Source organism: Mytilus trossulus, chromosome 6, assembly GCF_036588685.1.
Source record: "Mytilus trossulus isolate FHL-02 chromosome 6, PNRI_Mtr1.1.1.hap1, whole genome shotgun sequence".
Taxonomy (NCBI): Eukaryota; Metazoa; Mollusca; class Bivalvia; order Mytilida; family Mytilidae; genus Mytilus; species Mytilus trossulus.
In genome coordinates this window covers 87,763,020-87,781,773 of record NC_086378.1, presented here as the reverse complement: position 1 = coordinate 87,781,773, position 18,754 = coordinate 87,763,020, and the positions used below count along the sequence as shown (strand labels likewise).

General features: G+C 32.4%; 1 protein-coding gene across 1 annotated transcript; it reads right to left on the bottom strand.

The window, feature by feature from the left end:
- Positions 1–202: 202 nt before the first annotated feature.
- Positions 203–5,408, bottom strand: LOC134722131 (archaemetzincin-2-like). The gene is made up of 4 exons (XM_063585684.1): positions 5,160–5,408; positions 2,866–2,968; positions 2,043–2,559; positions 203–1,038 (listed from the first exon to the last, which is right to left on the bottom strand). The coding sequence occupies exons 1-4, from the start codon at positions 5,217–5,219 to the stop codon at positions 723–725; spliced, it is 996 nt and encodes a 331-aa protein (XP_063441754.1). The 5' UTR covers positions 5,220–5,408; the 3' UTR covers positions 203–722.
- Positions 5,409–18,754: the final 13,346 nt, after the last annotated feature.

Genomic DNA, 18,754 nt, shown 5'->3' with positions numbered 1-18,754 from the left:
TGATTTATATAAATAACTCCTTAAAGTCATAAGAAACCTCAAATTAAAAAAATATATGCATATGTTTTTTTTATAACTAAATGGATAGTTTTCATAATACAACTTATGTACATATACTTTTTACTTATTTTTAATTGCTTGCTTCCATAGTGAACTGAGCGTATCCCTCCTCGTAAAAATCCGGTGATCGCAAGACGCATGGATCTGTCATTGAAATAAACAAATATCTGATTAAACATGCTAAACACGTGCTCATTACCCATGCTTTTTGTTATTTTGTTTATTATAAGGTGACAATCGGTAAAACTCGGCTTCAAAACACGGCATTTAATGAGCAGCCATATTTGTTAAATCATAACAAACAGAGAGAGAAAAAAAATTGACGATTATATGATATGTTTGCGAAAATAATGATTAAATCGTGCACAGAGGACTTAGTTTATGATATATACATGCATTGGTTCAAGAATTGGATAAACATTATTTTTCACCACTCACTCGTTTCATGTGACTTTAAAGTGAAATAGGAAAACGGCAAAATTGCCTTTTTAGAAAACCCAGGTATGCATAGTTACATTTAATAATTATATCAAAATCACAATAAAGGTCTTCATTAATATTACATCGTAGCGATGGGTTTATACAGTTATTATTACAAAGTTAGTCTTTTCTCAATGTTTCTTGTCTTGAGCTATGGGTTTATACATTTATTATTACATAAGTTAGTCTTTCTTCAGTGTTTCTAGTCTTGCGAGTCTTGTCTTAAGCCACTTTGAATCGTCTTTAAAACCGAAATCCTCCAAAATTGGAATCATTTGTCTATATCTTTCCTCTATATCAAACTTGCACGAAAACTGGAGCTTCCTTAAACAAACAGGACAGAGGAATAGAGGTCGACCATCTGATTCTTCTAAATGATTAGATCCATTCATCAAACACTCATAAAAAACACAATGTTTTAATCCAAACATGTGACCAATCTCGTGACACATTGTCTTACATGCTCTCTTAAAAATCGTTGATATTCCACCTTCTTCACTGAAATCGAAATACAAAAAGAGAGTAAATATTGTGGACCAATAGACACTCTGTCCCTACATTTATTTTCCATTTCGATAAAAAAATAAAACCGATAATCTACTTTGAAAGTATGCCAATCGTTCCAAGGTTTTGTCTACTTGTGAAAAGTGATCAAAGGTGCCAGACTTATAATTTAAAATTTAATACGTCAGACACGCGGTTCCACTTATTAAAAAAAATCATCAGTGACGCTAAGATCAATATAGTTAGAAGTATATAAAACACGCATCAAACGCAAATTTCAGAAATTTTCGATTTTACTATTTTTTTAGGTTGATAAATTCTGTTTATTTCTTTCTTTTTTCAAATACTGTAATTTACACATTGATGGTACATTCTATCATAATAATTCCCAATACAAAGGTCTGTCTGTTTACACTTCCATAAGTCAAGATTGCCACAACCGATTTTCACAATTGTAATGCAAAGTGTATCTACCTATAACAGGAAGGCCACTTTATATTATTGGGAAATTTTGGGAAATTTGTGGTTAAGGTGGTACCTAACACTACAGTGAGATAACTCTGTAAAATCAGATAAACGTTTTTATTACGTTGTGTTGTTAAGCTTCTTAATGATCAAAAGTAGTGTTTGTCAAACTGCTATATAACCAGTGTAATTTTTCTGATAAAATGGTTGGTTCCAATTTGAGATTATTTTATATTTTTGTCAAAGGGTCGAAGTAAATACTTTGTCAAAATGTAATGGAAATTAAACGAACCAAATGGATTTTAGTAAAGGTGTTTGGTACCACCTTAAAATCTTTTTTAGATAAAGCTCAAATTTTGATGAACGTTTTTTTGTGTTAGGATTTCAACGAACAGAAATGATATACATGTATTGAATGAATTATCTAAAATTGATTCCCAGTGTCAAAAAAAGGATTTTTTTTTAGAAAACTTAAAATTTACTTCCGATGGAGAAACTGTCTCGCATAACCAATATGACTGTCAAATGCCTACCTTGTGGGTTCATAAACTGTCGTCTGTGTTTTACCAAAGTTACTTAGATAACGAGCCAAAGAATATATTCCACAATTTCCAGCCAAGTTGGCTAGTCCGAAGACAAAATTCCATGATTCTGTGGGATATAAATCGCACATTGTGATGCCTGCAACGCAGAATGCATCACTAGGCACCAATGGTTTCATTATCTCTAAAACTTTCCCAGCATCCACTTGGTACGTATTCGAATTTTCATTTATCCTGTTCGGAACTTCTTTATTGAACTTTTTTGTCCCCATCACTTTCACTGGGATTTGAAAGAAAACTGCTGCAAATGCTTTGATAGGATCAAGAATTTCTTTTGGTATAGAATCTTCATTGAAGGCTAACGGAATGAGGTATATTGTTGAACGCCTACCGAATGGTAAAGAGCTTCCAGAACGTTGCCACTGTATAAACGTTTGTCCGGATTCTTTTTGACATTGCATCCAGTCATTCTTTTTACCTCGTTTCTTTTTTTCAAACCATTCGGATTCTAAAAATAATGTAGTGAGAAATCTAAAGTTCAATAAACTGCAATATACTACATATTATAAAAAAAAATCTCGAAAATTTGACTTGAAAGATTGACGGTTTTGAAAAATTATAAGAAACTGAGAGGGCAACTTAATACTAGAATTCAAAGTACGACAATTTATATATAAAAAAAAAAACCTATGCACTCAGGTACTCTGTAAGGTGAAGCAATTCCTGATCCATTACTGACACCCGTTGTGTGGTTCATAGCAATGTACGATTGACTTTTGAAATAATAAAAAACAAATAAATTGTATCAACTTACCTGGAATGAAGTATTTTACAAAATCATCTGGTAAATCTTTTCCTTTATTGGGGTATGATTCGGTGTTTATCAAAGCATATCGCAAAACTCGAGGAATAGAACTCTGCAAGTAAATAACATACAGACATCATTTTCCTGTATGACTTCGTCGTGATGGTCTCTACAGGGAAATGTCAAGAAAATCGTCTTCGATATTGGTCTTTTAATGATCACATGACCAGAACAGTGTCGGTAATGGATTTAGTCGCATCGCTTAGTGTTCAACATACTTCATCCGTTAACTGTTAGAAAATCTTATCCCCTAAAACTTCAAGGTCAGATTGAATTAAAATTTGACCACAGTATTTATTAGGGTCTGTTCCGACGATCCGATGATAAAAAATAACAAAGAATAAATGTAAGTTGTGTCTACGATCTTGGAAACCGATATAGATCGAGAAAATCTGATAGCATAAGGATAATAAGATCTCCCTACTGTTATACAACATCAAAAGTCCCAGACGTCTTCTATATACATGATTTATTCATCTTTTTTGTTTGACCTTTTATTTTGAGAACTTTGACAAGGCTTTGAGCATTAATCACAAAAATAATCAGCAAGACAGGATTTAACCATTTGCAGAAATCAAAGTCCTTTATTGTACCCTTTTTATCAGTTTTTGCGCTTTTATAAAATTAATTGATGTGTAACAAACTTAAAACCAATTATCAGTAAAATTCAAAAAAATGTAAATAATATTTTTTTCAAAATTTCGTTCTGTCTTTTGGTGATATTAAAAACTTCTGTCCGAATTCATAAAACTCCATCAATATTTGAAAAAGTTGTTGATACAAAAAAAAAACAATTCCACCTCAGACTGAACGCCGCCGACGCAGGAATCTATAGGGTAACTACTAGATGTATTATAAATATCAATGTCTCAATTTCGGAGGCTTAGCAAAAACGGTCCTTGAATTTTATCATGATGAATGATAGGTAATCAAAATGATATACATTTTTCGCTAGACTCAACGAAACTCATGATATAACTCTCCACAAGAGTTGTGCATAGATTACCGCACGGCCTTTAACAATGATCAAAACCCACCCGAATCTTCAGCTATAAAAATACGAAGGTAAGTTAAACAGAACTTTGTTTTGACATATCGATTACAAAAAAATATATACAAATAACATTAACGGTACCAATTTTCTTACACCAGATGCGCATTTCGACAATACATGTCTCTTCAGTGATGCTCGTGGCCAAAATATTTGAAATCCAAAGCTTATATAAAAGATGAAGAGCTATAATCCAAAAGGTCCAAAAAGTATAGCCAAATCCGTGAAAGGAATCAGAGCTTTGCATGAGGGAGATACATTCCTTAATTTATAATAATTTCTAATATTTTGTAACAGCAAATTTTAATAACACAAAAAATCCGTATTTCATACAAACATACACGAAAGCTCTTAAAGCTTTCAGCCGAATTAAAAAAAGAACATGTGTACATTAACAAAGTAAACAAACACTAATTAAAAGTATTTATAAATAATTATTAAAGTCATATGAAACGAGTGAGTGGTGAAAAATATATCATAAAATTAGTCCTCAGTGCACGATTTTCTCATGTTTAACGCGAATATATATAAATCGTATAATCGTCAATTTTTTTCTCTCTGTCTAATGATTTAAGAAATATAGTTGCTCATTAAATGCCGCGTTTGACAGATTGTCAACTTATAATAAACAAATAACAAAAAGCACGGATATTGAGCACGTGTTTAATATATGTACAATCAGATAATTGTTTATTTTCATTACAGATCCATGCGTATTGCGATCACCGGATTTTAACGGAGAGGGTTACGCTCAGGTCACTATGCATACGGAAAATATGTCGGCTAATTGCTTCCTGCAAGGAAGCAATTAAAAATAAGTAAACTTCTTCTAAATGTGGACGAATTAAAGAATTTTCATTAGAGAAAAAGTATAAGTTCATAAGTTGTATAATGAAAACTATCCATTTAGTTATAAAAAAAAATATGCATATTTTTTTTTAATTTGAGGTTTCTTATGACTTTAAACACAATAAATCTACAGCCACAAATAACAAAAAAAACATTGAACATTTCGTTCAATGTTTTTTTTGTTATTTGTGGCTGTAGATTTATTGTGTTTAAAGTCATAAGAAACCTCAAATTAAAAAAAAATATGCATACACAATTATTTTCATATTTTTGAAATATTAAGCTAGCTTAAAAAATTAAATAGTTGAATTCGATTATTTTCAAACATTACATATTACATTACCCGAGTTTCCTCACTTTCCGTCATGATTCCAATAGCCTGCTCCAAAGACCGTTTTGCCATGTTTTATTCCTGTTTACAAATTATTTTGTTATGACATTTGTAAAAACGAAAGTAGAAGTAACGGTTTCCGGAAGCATGAAAACCCAACTACCCTTTCCGTGCTTGACGCCTATGTGAATATATTAATGTAAAACATAAAATTTGTATTTTTATCGAGGTCCAAGTTGTGGCAGCCGACTCCAGTCTTCAAACCTGTAGACTTTGACTTATTCTGGAATTAACCAACTTGGTATTGATATAACAAGTCACCTGAATTGAGAGCAATAAATTGGCTAGGTAAATAAAATAAATCATATATATCAATATTTGATATTTAACTTTATATTGTGTATTTTTATTTATGTTTTCTTAACTAATTTTATTGTTTGCTTGCGTGATTTGAAAGTAACACACGCACTTATACTATTTTATAGAATATTAACATCTGTATAGATCTGTAGCATTAAGTCGAAAGTACTAAGTCGGACTTTAACTCGGCGGAAGAGAGAGTGTCTTTTGACGACGTTGGGGAGCTGTTTTTAAAGCCCCTAATTATATTGGAGCACACTATGTCTGCTTCCAATTGTTTCCAGTGAATTACAGTCTTTATGAAGTATAAGTTCTTAAATTGTTCATTGATAATCCTTTTGGTTTTACTTTTTACCAAAAATTCGTGAGGTTTGATAGTTTGGAGCAAACCCTCAACCTCAGAAATACCAGTCTTTGGCTAATTCTTCTTCACTGTAGGTTTTCACGTTCCAATTACGGTTAGAATTTTGATTTATAGTCCTCCGTGATAAATCATGCTGCTCTTCTTTTGAATCTTTCTAATTGTTTAATGTTGTTTGATGTATAAGGGTTCAATACAATTGCCCCATATTCCATCGTAGATCTCATCACTGAAATGTATGCTGTTTTCTTAGTCTTTTTGGGCAGAATCGTAAGTTACGTCTTTGAAAGTCTAGTGTAGAATTTGCGTTCTTAGCTACATTTGTAATGTAGGTGGTCCATTTCAGATCTTTCGATATCTGTAGCACCAGGTATTGATTGTGTTGGACTTGTTGGAGTATGTGTCCATTGGTGGTAAATAATTTCTTGCTTTTGTTCTTAATACAATAAAATACAATACAATACAATATATTTTTATTTCCAAATCAAAGGGCCCATTAAGAGCATAACATTAATTACAACATGACATAAACATTACAGAGTGATTATTAAAGAAACATAAAATAATAATTCAAAAGATGAGTAGCCTTGGGTCCTGGCTAACTTGTCAGTATAATGCATGAGGAAAGAATCAGTGGCCAAGGGGAGATAATTTGATGTTCTTAATTCTCAGGATGCAACATTTCTTTGCATTAAAGCGCGTACCACAGTCTTTTACCCATTTTTCTAGGATAACAAGATTTTTTGGCAAAAGAGTATGGTCCCGTAGCGTTTTATATTTCGGTATAGAAAACAATCACCAGCGAAAAGTCTAAAAAAAAAAAAAAGATTTTACTGCATCCAGCAGTTCGTGGAAATGACAGAGGAAGAGAAGGGGACCAATGCAAGTAACATTGGAAAATGTTGAAGGTATTCTGAATATTTTACGTAGAGAAGTATCAACGTTTAGCAACTTCTCCGGCTTCCACTGTTTTGTCCTCATCATTAACGTATAGAATAAAACAAAATTATTTACCTTTTTAAGTATCTCGCTTCAGACGATTCCATTATTCAAGTTTTATATATCAAAGCTTCATGTAGATATGATAATGACAGTTATGTCACTGATGACTTAATATGGTATACGAGATATTTGCAACAGCTCTGATAAAATCACATTGACAGTGGAACATGTGACATGTCGATAATAATGTTTTAGACTCATCAACTGATTCGGCGTACCACTGCATGCTGTTGTGGAACAGCAACACAAGAACTCCACATGGATCAACATTCTCATGATGTTTATAAGTTAATCATATTCTGGCTATCAGGAAAGTCTGTTTGACGACTATGAAGAGAACAGTTTCGACCTGGAGAGACAGGGCGCAGCCTTGAGAGACTGTCACATAGGGCATTATGAATAAGCCAATACAAAGGGCATCTCCTGTCAGATCCGCGTTACACACAATGAGCCAATACATATTAAGACACCTTTTAGGCTGTGTGCGAGCGAGGGATGATGAACAGTATATAGGACAGACTTAGCATAATACTTGATGATATTGAGAATGCAAATTGGGACAAAGAGACAACAACCCGACCAAAGACCAGAAAACCACCAAAAGCCACCAATGGTTCTTCAACACAGTAAGAAAATCCCGCACCCGGATACGGGCCTCAGATGGTCCATAAATAAGAATGTGCTAGTTCAATGAAAATTGACGTCATGCTAAACAACCAAAACATATGAATGAACTAATTGAGAACGGAAGAGGATAATGGATGTGGAAAGTCTGCAAGAATGCTAGAGATTTGAAATTCTGCAAAAGAAGAATCTGTGCCACCCCATTCCGACAAACAACATTCATAGATATCTGGTTAGAATGAGGAGACAAGCTAGGATGCAAACTAAAGTGATAATAACCTCCATTGGACCATGAATGCAGCAGGGTGAGGATAAAGATATAGAGCAGACAAAAAAAGATAAAAACAGTTAGAAGAGTAGAGTTAAAGTGCCAAGGATATGACTATCCATTGGCTAACGATTGCAGACAGAACAACTTAGAAATCTTTCGATGAAGACCTTTAAAGAATCTTAGATGCAACATTCAAAGTATATGAAGGTAGAATGATGAGAGAAATTGCGCCCATAGATATAGGAAGATGTTGTGTGAGTGTCAATGAGACAACTCTCAATTAAAATAACAATTGATAGAAGTAAACCATTATAGGTCAATGTACGGCCTTCAACACAGATCCTTGGCTAAACCGAACAAAAAGCATTACAGGGCCCAAAAAATACTAGTGTTAAACCATTCATATAACGGGAAAACTAACGTTCAAGTAGTTTACCGTGTAATATATAAATGGACGGACTTGGACTAATAGCTTCCGAAAAATATAGAGAGAACACAAGGTTAGAGAAACGATATGAAAAGGGATGGGGACTTGAGAGGAGACATAAAAGGATAAGTAGTTATAGAGTATCTGATGAGGAGGAAAGATCACATCTGCAACAGTTGAGGACAAGAAACAGAAAGAAAAGGAGAAATATAAGTGCACAATTCACAGCAAACCTTTTTAAAAGTATATGAAGAGATTATTTAATGTGCGAAATTGGAAACTACAGACGAACCAAAAGAACAATAAGGCGAGTTCATAGAATGCAGGACGTCCTAAAAGATACAGGATTGTTTGAGTACACAATGTTGAAAACAATTGAAAACTAAAAATCCAAAACGTTGAGCCAAACTGGGCTAACGTGAGCACGGTCTGAGATAGAAAATTGTGATTCGAATGACTTTAATAATATATAAACAGTATAAGATCAATGACTTCACTGGTCTCGTGATACACTTGAAATGTCTATCAACGATGAAATCGATAACGTGGATTTATAAACACGTCAAATCACAAGGTTTATGATTCAACTGCTACATCCAAAGCGTGTCTTGTGTATATAAGATTCAACAGTAGTGCTCAAACCAAAAAAAATAAGACAAATTCAATGACAAGTGGAAACAAAAATTCTAAAAGTTTTGTTAAATCTAGGCCTGGTAAATCTATGCATGAAGTAAAATAAAAGCCGTTAGTATTTCGAATGACTCACATTTGAAACCATTAATAATATAGTAGTTGCAATTAATAGACGGACAAAAAATATTAATTTTAATTTAATTCCAAATTCCATTTTTTAAATATTTTTTCCGTCTATTCGAAAAAAACATTTAAAAAAATACTTGTACCATGTTTGATATTATTTGAGTGCCTGCTGTTCATTTTTTTGTCTTTTAATTGTGTCAGGTAATATGTAGATGAAAAAGGCCACGGGCGAAGTAACCGTTTTTTTACTGTGTAACCTTAGGAAAATTATGATTATATAAATTAAAATCGATATCCAAGTACACACATCCTCCTTTAGAATTCTAGCGAACTGTATCAGATGTTTTGTGATCTTTTATGGCGTGACAAGAAATGAATTAATAAAATCATTTAATAAGAAATATAAAACTATATCTGTAGTATAATATTTTCTTTTATAAATAAAAAAATCACCAGCTTTTCAATAATAAATAGGTTAGCAGTACATTACAGTGTAAATAGTTGAACTGATCATGGCAAGAAAACAAAAATTAACATACTTGGCAGGATCAGTTCGAATATGTCACGTTAGGACAAATATTTATATTTTTTAGTCACGTGGTCATATAGATAACAGTAAAAAGTAACACAGAAATTCAATAGAATCTATAGATCAGCTTAAAAGAATTAAGTATGATACAGCTATAGTACATTACAAACGAAAAGAAACAAATCCTTTTTATATCGGTTTTAACTCGTTTTCTGAGTCTTGGTCAGGGGTATACTCTACTGAGAGGTAGTATCCTGGTATCTATGATGAGTTTATATATAAGCGGGAAACTGGAAATAAATGACGCGATTTATATGTTAAGCTTGTTTTTAATTTGTACGTGATTACGTTGCAAAACTAAAAACAAATAAAAACAACGATATGAGCGTCACTGATGAGTCTTATGTAGACGAAACGCGCGTCTGGCGTACTAAATTATAATCCTGGTACCTTTGATAACTATACGTTGACCTGTGTTTGTAATAAATAAGAGATAGATTTATAACTCAAAATACGTTGACAAAGGCTTAATTGAAATCCAAATGTAGTGAACTTGAAGATATGATTAAATATGCAGTCTTCATAGAAAATGGGTATAACAAGCTAGAAAGGGGATAATTCTAAAATATTGTCAAAGTTGTCTCAGTGTGTAAACTGATCAGTGGAGAAGTGAGAACGAATGGTGCCGTCAAGGTAATAAAAACAATACAATGTACTCCGATGTACTGTTAAACTATCCATCCTAGGGTCGATGTGAATGAGATGTAGATCTGTTTGAGTATACATACAATTTAAGTCTCCCCTTTGAAATTTTCGAAAAAATAGGGATTTTCTTATCCCAGGCATAGATTACTTTAGCCGTATTTGGCACAACTTTTTAGAATTTTAAATCCTCAATGTTCTTCAACTTTGCACTAGTTTGGCTTTATAAATATTTTGATATGAGCAAAATTGATGAGTATTATTTAGACAAAACGCGCGTCTGGTGTACTTAATTATAATCCTGCATGGTACCTTTGATAACTATTTACAATACTAGTAGTAAAAAACAAATATTAAAATAATTAACTTTCGTTTTTTTTTTCAATTTTTGGGTATGTCAGATGCATTTCGTCTAAACATTGGGCGATTTGATCGTCTTAGGAGTATGAAATATCATAAGATAATCTAATGGCAAATATGTGTACCCTGAGACTACTATGTGTTATAGTAGTCTCAGGTGTACCCTATAAGTGGGCTTTCATACTAAGTATATATCATATAAATAGTCTTAAGTTTAGAACCCTAATTAGATGTCATGTACTGGTGATATGATGGTTATTTAGTAGATAACCGTTTATATTTAATCTACGATGGTACAAATCACGAATTGATGCCGTCGGAGCTTACGTGCTTGAGCGTAAATGTGCATAGAACCAATTGTGAATTGATGCCGTCGGAGCTTACGTACTTGAGCGTAAATGTGCATAGAACCAATTGTGAATTGATGCCGTCGGAGCTTACGTGCTTGAGCGTAAATGTGCATAGAACCAATTGTGAATTGATGCCGTCGGAGCTTACGTACTTGAGCGTAAATGTGCATAGAACCAATTGTGAATTGATGCCGTCGGAGCTTACGTGCTTGAGCGTAAATGTGCATAGAACCAATTGTGAATTGATGCCGTCGGAGCTTACGTACTTGAGCGTAAATGTGCATAGAACCAATTGTGAATTGATGCCGTCGGAGCTTACGTGCTTGAGAGTAAATGTGCATAGAACCAATTGTGAATTGATGCCGTCGGAGCTTACGTACTTGAGCGTAAATGTGCATAGAACCAATTGTGAATTGATGCCGTCGGAGCTTACGTGCTTGAGCGTAAATGTGCATAGAACCAATTGTGAATGGATGCCGTCGGAGCTTACGTACTTGAGCGTAAATGTGCATAGAACCAATTGTGAATTGATGCCGTCGGAGCTTACGTGCTTGAGCGTAAATGTGCATAGAACCAATTGTGAATTGATGCCGTCGGAGCTTACGTTCTTGAGCGTGAATGTGCATAGAATCAATTGTGAATTGATGCCGTCGGAGCTTACGTTCTTGAGCGTAAATGTGCATAGAATCAATTGTGAATTGATGCCAAAAAATCATAGCATCATTTTTGAAGTGATACCATGAACATTGGTGACATTAACCAATCAAATAAAGCGTTGCAAACGATGACACATCGAAATTGAGCTATTTTTTTCTCAAATTTGGGAAATGGGGTATGTGTCAAAGAGACAATAGCTCCACAAGAGCAGATAGCAAAAGTGCAGATAAACCCTTTTAAGCGTTATTCTTGCAACATTGGGAACCTTCTTGAAAAGTACAGGTTTATGTTTTTCTCTTCATCAAGGAATGTATGTTGTTCGGTATCCGGAAAGGTAAGATTCCTCCTTGTGTTCATATTTACTCTTGTAGTACGGAACGGTTCGCACGATGTTTTGCCTTTGAACTTTTAATTTGTTATGTATAAAATTATGATTTACTCAAAATTATATCATTATCTTCACCGATCAATACTCAGTTATAAATAGTTGCACTTTTGAATTGTAAAGTTTTAAAGAAAATAAGTTATGTTTTGTTGTTTATTTGCCTGTTTTGTTTTACATAAATTTGAAAGTTTTAATGTAAATTCAATATAACAACAGTTCATTATTTTTATTCAAATTAAATGCACAGTTGTATGATGAAATTAGAAAAATAACACAGTACACAAAATATCCTATATATTTGTTTAGGGTCTAGCTGAAGGACGCCTCAGGGTGCGGGAATTTCTCGCTACATTGAAGACTGTTGGTGACCATCTGCTTTTGTTTTTTCTATGGTCGGGTTGTTGTCTCTTTGACACATTCCCCATTACCATTCTCAATTTTACTGAATACATACTACAAAAGTGTGGCTTTCCGTTATCCGAACAATTTAATATTTTTATATTTTTATCATTTGTTGTCCGTCGTCGTCACCATCAGTTAACTTTACCAACATCTTCTCTTCTGAAACTACTGAAACAAATTTACACGAACTAGTTTTAAAGAAAAAAAGTTATGTTTTGTTGTTTATTTGCCTGTTTTGTTTTACATAAATTTGAAAGTTTTAATGTAAATTCAATATAACAACAGTTCATTATTTTTATTCAAATTAAATGCACAGTTGTATGATGAAATTAGAAAAATAACACAGTACACAAAATATCACAAGAATAATAAAAGTACAAGACATAATATTCATAAGTGCATAACATACAGTCGTTGATCCCACTTTGTTTATTGACCATGTCTTTTCAATAAATAGAGCACCTTACTGTATAACGGACAGACAGACGAAAAAACGTAAACCAATTTTCAGAGTTATCTATATAATATATTTAAGAATTGAATGCTTCTTTTTGTAAATTTATTGTGTAATTAAAACATTGACCGAAGTACATTTTGTATGGAGCATTAAAAAGCTTGATCCTGAAAATGTGCGTACGGTCAACGCTTTTTCAACCCTATTAAATTACTAAAAGAAGCATTCAATACTTATTATTACATATTATTGCAAGGATCATGAAAACACGATTTTTTTTACCTGTGCACTTTATTGTGGAAGTTCGAGACATTACGAATCTTACATTTTATTTTGAAATGAATGTTAGTTTCAGAATGACGCAATCAAAAAAACATATTAAAATTGTTAACTTTCTAGTTTCAACTTAATATTGTGTGTATATTTAAATTGAAAAAATGATATATGCATATATATTAATTACTAATTTTCAATCCTACTTCTAATAATTTTCATCATTTGAATATTATTTCAATATCTTATACCTATATGTTCATCGTAGTACATTTTTATCTTAAGATACACTCTCATTATTTTTTGGCTATTTGCTTCTACGTCAACACGTTGTATAGCAGTGTGTACATCCAACCTAGATAATAAGGGCATCGCTGTGCATGCTCAAACATGTCTTTCCATCCAAAATCACCACTAAGATGCGTCTTATAGAAGATCGTAGTACAGCTTCGATAAACAGGCACTAGATCTTTAAACCTGAATAATAAATAAAGGCAACAGTAGTATACCGCTGTTTAAAACTCATAAATCCATGGACAAAAAAACAAAATTGGGGTAACAAACTAAAACCGTGGGAAACGCATTAAATATAAGAGGAGAACAACGACACAACACTGAAATGTAACACACACATAAACGGACCAAACATCAGACAAAATCCAACGAGAATAACAAATATAACATCAAAACCAAATACATGAATTTGGGATAGACAAGTACCGTGCCACGTCTTATCTTAATATCTCAAAAATAAGAGAAAACAAACGACGCAACCTTAAAATGTAACACACACAGAAACGAACAATAATATAACAATGGCCATCTTCCTGACTTGGTACAGGACATTTTTAAGGGGGGGAATGGTGGGTTGAACCGGGTTTTGTGGCATGCCAAACCTCGCACTTTAATGGTAATGTTAAATTTAACATTGAAATGACAACATAATATTACAGGACTATAATACAAAAAAAATAGGAGAACATATTACACAAAGAAACACATGATTAATAGATAACAAAAAGCATCAGTTTTAAAATTCAATACGCCAAAAACGCGCCTCGTCCACACAAGACTCACCAGTGCACCAGTGAAAAGTACATTTCAGACATATAAAAGATAGTAATTTCATGTTGACTAGTGCACGAAAACAGTTGTTTGGCGTTGTAAAGTACATTTAATAGGTATCCAACATCTGAGGAATCAATATTAATATGTTAGTCCATCCTCTTTGTAATAATATACAAGGCACGACGACGTTTTTACTGTTAATCCTGTCGTGCTGACAGGGTAAAGTGGGTTAATATTTATAATTGAATAAATAAATGATTCTCGATCGATCATTGACTATTTTTGGCGACTGTAACTATATTGTGATGTAATAACATAGAAACCCCACTGATCTTCTCTATTTACGATTAATATCCACATCAATCAAAGGCTAAAGTAATCGAGGATGAAAGGAAACTAGGACACAATTAAGCCGCTTTCTTGGCTTATATAAAAGTCTTTCATGTAAATGTTTCAGAAATGCCATATATATAACATGACTAGTGAATTAACAAAACGCAGAAAGATGTTGCATATATTTGTAAAAAGTGTAAAAAAGACATTGAACTGCAAGTCAGTAACCTAGTGAAGTTTTCTTTTCTCAGAAAAGAAGTTTAATCAATGTCTGGATACATAATACTAAACAGGACGAAAATGTGCATAAGGATGAGATCTACCTTTTGTTTGTTTTGTATTTTTTTTAATAAAAACTGCCAGACGACTTTTTATTGGAGTTATTGCCCTTATATATAAAATTTTACTATCTTTTTACTTTTGCCTTTAATCAAGCAAATTATCATATACCGACAGAAACTTTAATATAAAAAAATAATCAGGGGCCTGTTTATCGAAGGTGTACATCTGAGGATGTGTCATCATACACATGTAAAGAACAAATAAGGATGAAAATAGTCGATTACGACATATTTAGTGAAAATTAGAAATTAAAAAAAAAATATATAGCAATCCATCGAAATTAACCGATAAGAATTATCTTAGATTATAATTATAACACCTATTAAATCTGGAAATTTGATAACATTGAGGCTTCAAGCTTTTCAACAAATATATTATATAAGTCAATTTGAAAACTGAACAATCAATTGGTGTTAGCAAATCGATGCATATTTCACAAATTAATGAGAACCTTAATATTAACCGACTACTAGTATATGTTTTCATGTTTTATTATTTTGAAGAAAATAAGTTAAAAATATATACAATTCATATTAACAACAAAACAGTTATTGCTTAAATGGAAACAGAAGAATGACAATCTGTTTAATTGATGTAACGAAGAAGAAGATTATAACCACTTCTTTTTATTTCTTGTCGATTTTTAGAAAAAATTTGGAAAAGTATTTATGAGTAAATAATAAAATCAAATTTAAATTAGAGTATCATTAAAGCAATTAGTCTTTGGGTATAAAACTTTTGACAAACATATGTTTGTCTAAATTATTTCCTTACATTCTTAGGTTTTTCCATACACAAATCATATTATGTATTTAATCAGAAATTGACAAAGGGGAATGTTTATCAAATTTTTGTTCGAGAATACATTAAAAGATACAACGAAAACAGAATAATGAATCTTAATCCATTACTTAAGTCACTAAAAAGAGGTTTAGACGATTGATAGAATAAAACATAATGTATTAAAATGTTGTACAATGGTATTTCAAGAAATTTATACATATTATTATAATATATACATATATACCAGCAGCTGATAGCTATAACCCGGGTAGTCAGTGGAATATAACAGAACGCATCAAGAAAAGCTTGGTTTCTTGGTGTAACATTGTAACAAGTTTATTTGATGAATAAATATTTGATGTTGTTTAAAAAAAAACACCATAAAACCAGGTTCAACCCCCCATTTTCCACATAAGAAAAAACCTGTACCAAGTCAGGAATTTGACAATTGTTATTCATTCATTTGATGTGTTTGAGCTTTTGATTTTGCCATTTGATTAGGGACTTACTATCCGAATTTTTAATAAAGAGTTAATTAGTTATTGTTATTTAATGATTGTATATGTATGACCTTTATGAAAGAAATAAACAACTATATTGTACACCCGAGTTCCAAAACAACTTTCATTCAACTTTTATATGCATACGGAGTACTTCAACTCTTTATTAATGCGATAAAAATACTTGCATATAATGTCAATAGCATCCTAATAGTCCAGTTGATTATCAAAGCCACTTAGCAGTGTATTTCTTCCTAAAAATATTTGCATATGCACGTTTCACTTTATATAAACATAAAAAGTCAGTTGCCGTATATATTCAAAAATCAACAATCTTAAAATGAATCCTAAAGTAAGAAACATTCTTAGACCATCTCCCAATTGATACGATATTCTCGTGCTTGGATGTCCTATCATGATTTTTGATAGAGGGTTGCTGCTCACAAGGAAGCTATTAAACCAAGAGTTCCAAATAGTTGAAATCATCCCCTTGTAAATTTTACGGACGCCATCACGAGTTGGTTGACAATTATGAAAATAACCGTTTCACAAATGATATCAGGTATGCTCCTTTCGTCGTAACTACAATCCCCTTTCCTTTCATGAATGTGACCTACCGAATTAAGACTATTTACCGGATTTGTTATCACATAATCAACAAGACGGATGCCACATGTGGAGCAGGGTCTGCTTACCCTTCCAGAGCACCTGAGATCACCCCTAGTTTTTTATAGGTTCGTGTTGCTTATTCTTTAGTTTTCTATGTTGTGTCATGTGTACTATTGTTTGTCTGTTTGTCTTTTTCATTTTTAGCCAAGGCGTTGTCAGTTAATTTTCGATTTATGAGTTTGACTGTCACTCTGGTATCTTTTGTCCCTCTTTTAAGACACATTGATTTGGTCCTTAACCTAAGACAATTCCCTTTTCATTTCCAAAGTTTGGACACATTTGTTTAATACGAAAATATGTCCTGTATTCTTATAAGAAAATGCCTGTACTAAGTAAATGTATGTTATCCGTTTGTTTAGTTCTTTCCATTTGATTAGAACTTCCCGTTTTGAATTTTCCTCAGAGTTTGTTATTTTTGTTGTTCTACTTTTTAGTCATAAATCCGCTTTGAAAAGCGCATAAATAAAGGCAACAGCAGTATACCGCTGTTCAATTAATTGAATGAAAGAAAACAAATCCGGGTTTCTATCTAAAACCGAAGGAAACACATCAAATATGAGAGGAAAACAATGAAATAACAAGACAAGCAAGAGAAAATCTACATATAACATGACCGAAATCGTCAGTCGATTTTAATTGAAGTTATTGCTCTTTAATGAAGTATTTTTTACTTTTTTTCCTACTATCTAGAGACTTAACGAGATAGACAGAAATATGGTATACAATACACTCATCATTTATTCCAGATTTAAAACTTAGTACGCTAGATGCGCATTTTGTCTTCAAAACTAATCAGTGACGTTAAAGTCAAAAGTGTTAAAAAGTATGAAGCTGAAAAGCGTATGGTCCCAAAGTTTTGAAAGGTTTTGTCAAACAGAGCTAAGGTAATCTATTCCTTTTTTGGAGAATTTCCTTCCCTGAAGATGAGAAAAGACCTAGGTGAGCGACACAGGCTCTGTGTAGTCTTTAGTTAAAATGTTTTTTTTTTACAGTCAATTGGTGTTTCAATATAGCTGTTATCTTCTCAATAATAACATATTTACAGAACAAATGGGGTTCCTGTAACGAAATTATAATATTTGGGCAGCATTTTATAATTTTCAGAAAGTACGTGTAACTTAAAATTCATAAGAACAGACATTGGACAACACACAAATTTATTTGTTCATTGCGGATTTCTTTTCTTTATTCTGTTACTCTTTATTATTTCTTAGTCTTTGAGATAGGATTTGTTTATGTTTATGTAATTTTCAATAGTATATTCATTTTTCATATAAAATTAAGAAAAAGACTATTAAACACTGTTATCCATTTGTTGATGTGTTTGAGCTTTAGATTTTGCCATTTGATAAGGGACTTTTCGTTTAGAATTTTACGCGGAGTTCAGTAGTTTTCGGATTTTACTTATTACATGCTTTTGCAATATTTAAAAATGGACGAAACACTGTCATTTTATAATCAATTGTCGAAGGTCTTATTTTGTACTGTTTATCTTATCCATCATATTAGGTAAAACCCAAGGTGGGAAAAACGAGTTATAATTCAATTTAGGAAATGCATCTTGCGTTGAGTTATTTTTGGACAGACAACATTGTTTGATCAAGTGCATCTATGGGTCATTATTGACAACTTCGTATCTGCATATCGCAAATGAAGATAGACTAACGGATGTCAAAACTGATATAAATCGAATGATGAATAAAAATTAAGTGTATTAAGTACTAGGTACGTCATAACTTCAATGATAGGAAACTATGCGTAATACGTCACTAGAATCACCTCTGTCGTCGGACAGTCTTATTATTAGATCATTCACCATCTGTCGTCCAGTAGTCTAATTTACCATTTACCAATTCTATAAACGATAGATAAATGGCTACTAAAAGATATGATAAAGTATTTTATAGGAACCAATTATACATTGAATTGCAAGTAAGATTGGTCTACTTTTAGATTGTGGACCTGTAAGAAATATATATACAGGAACATTGGCCCT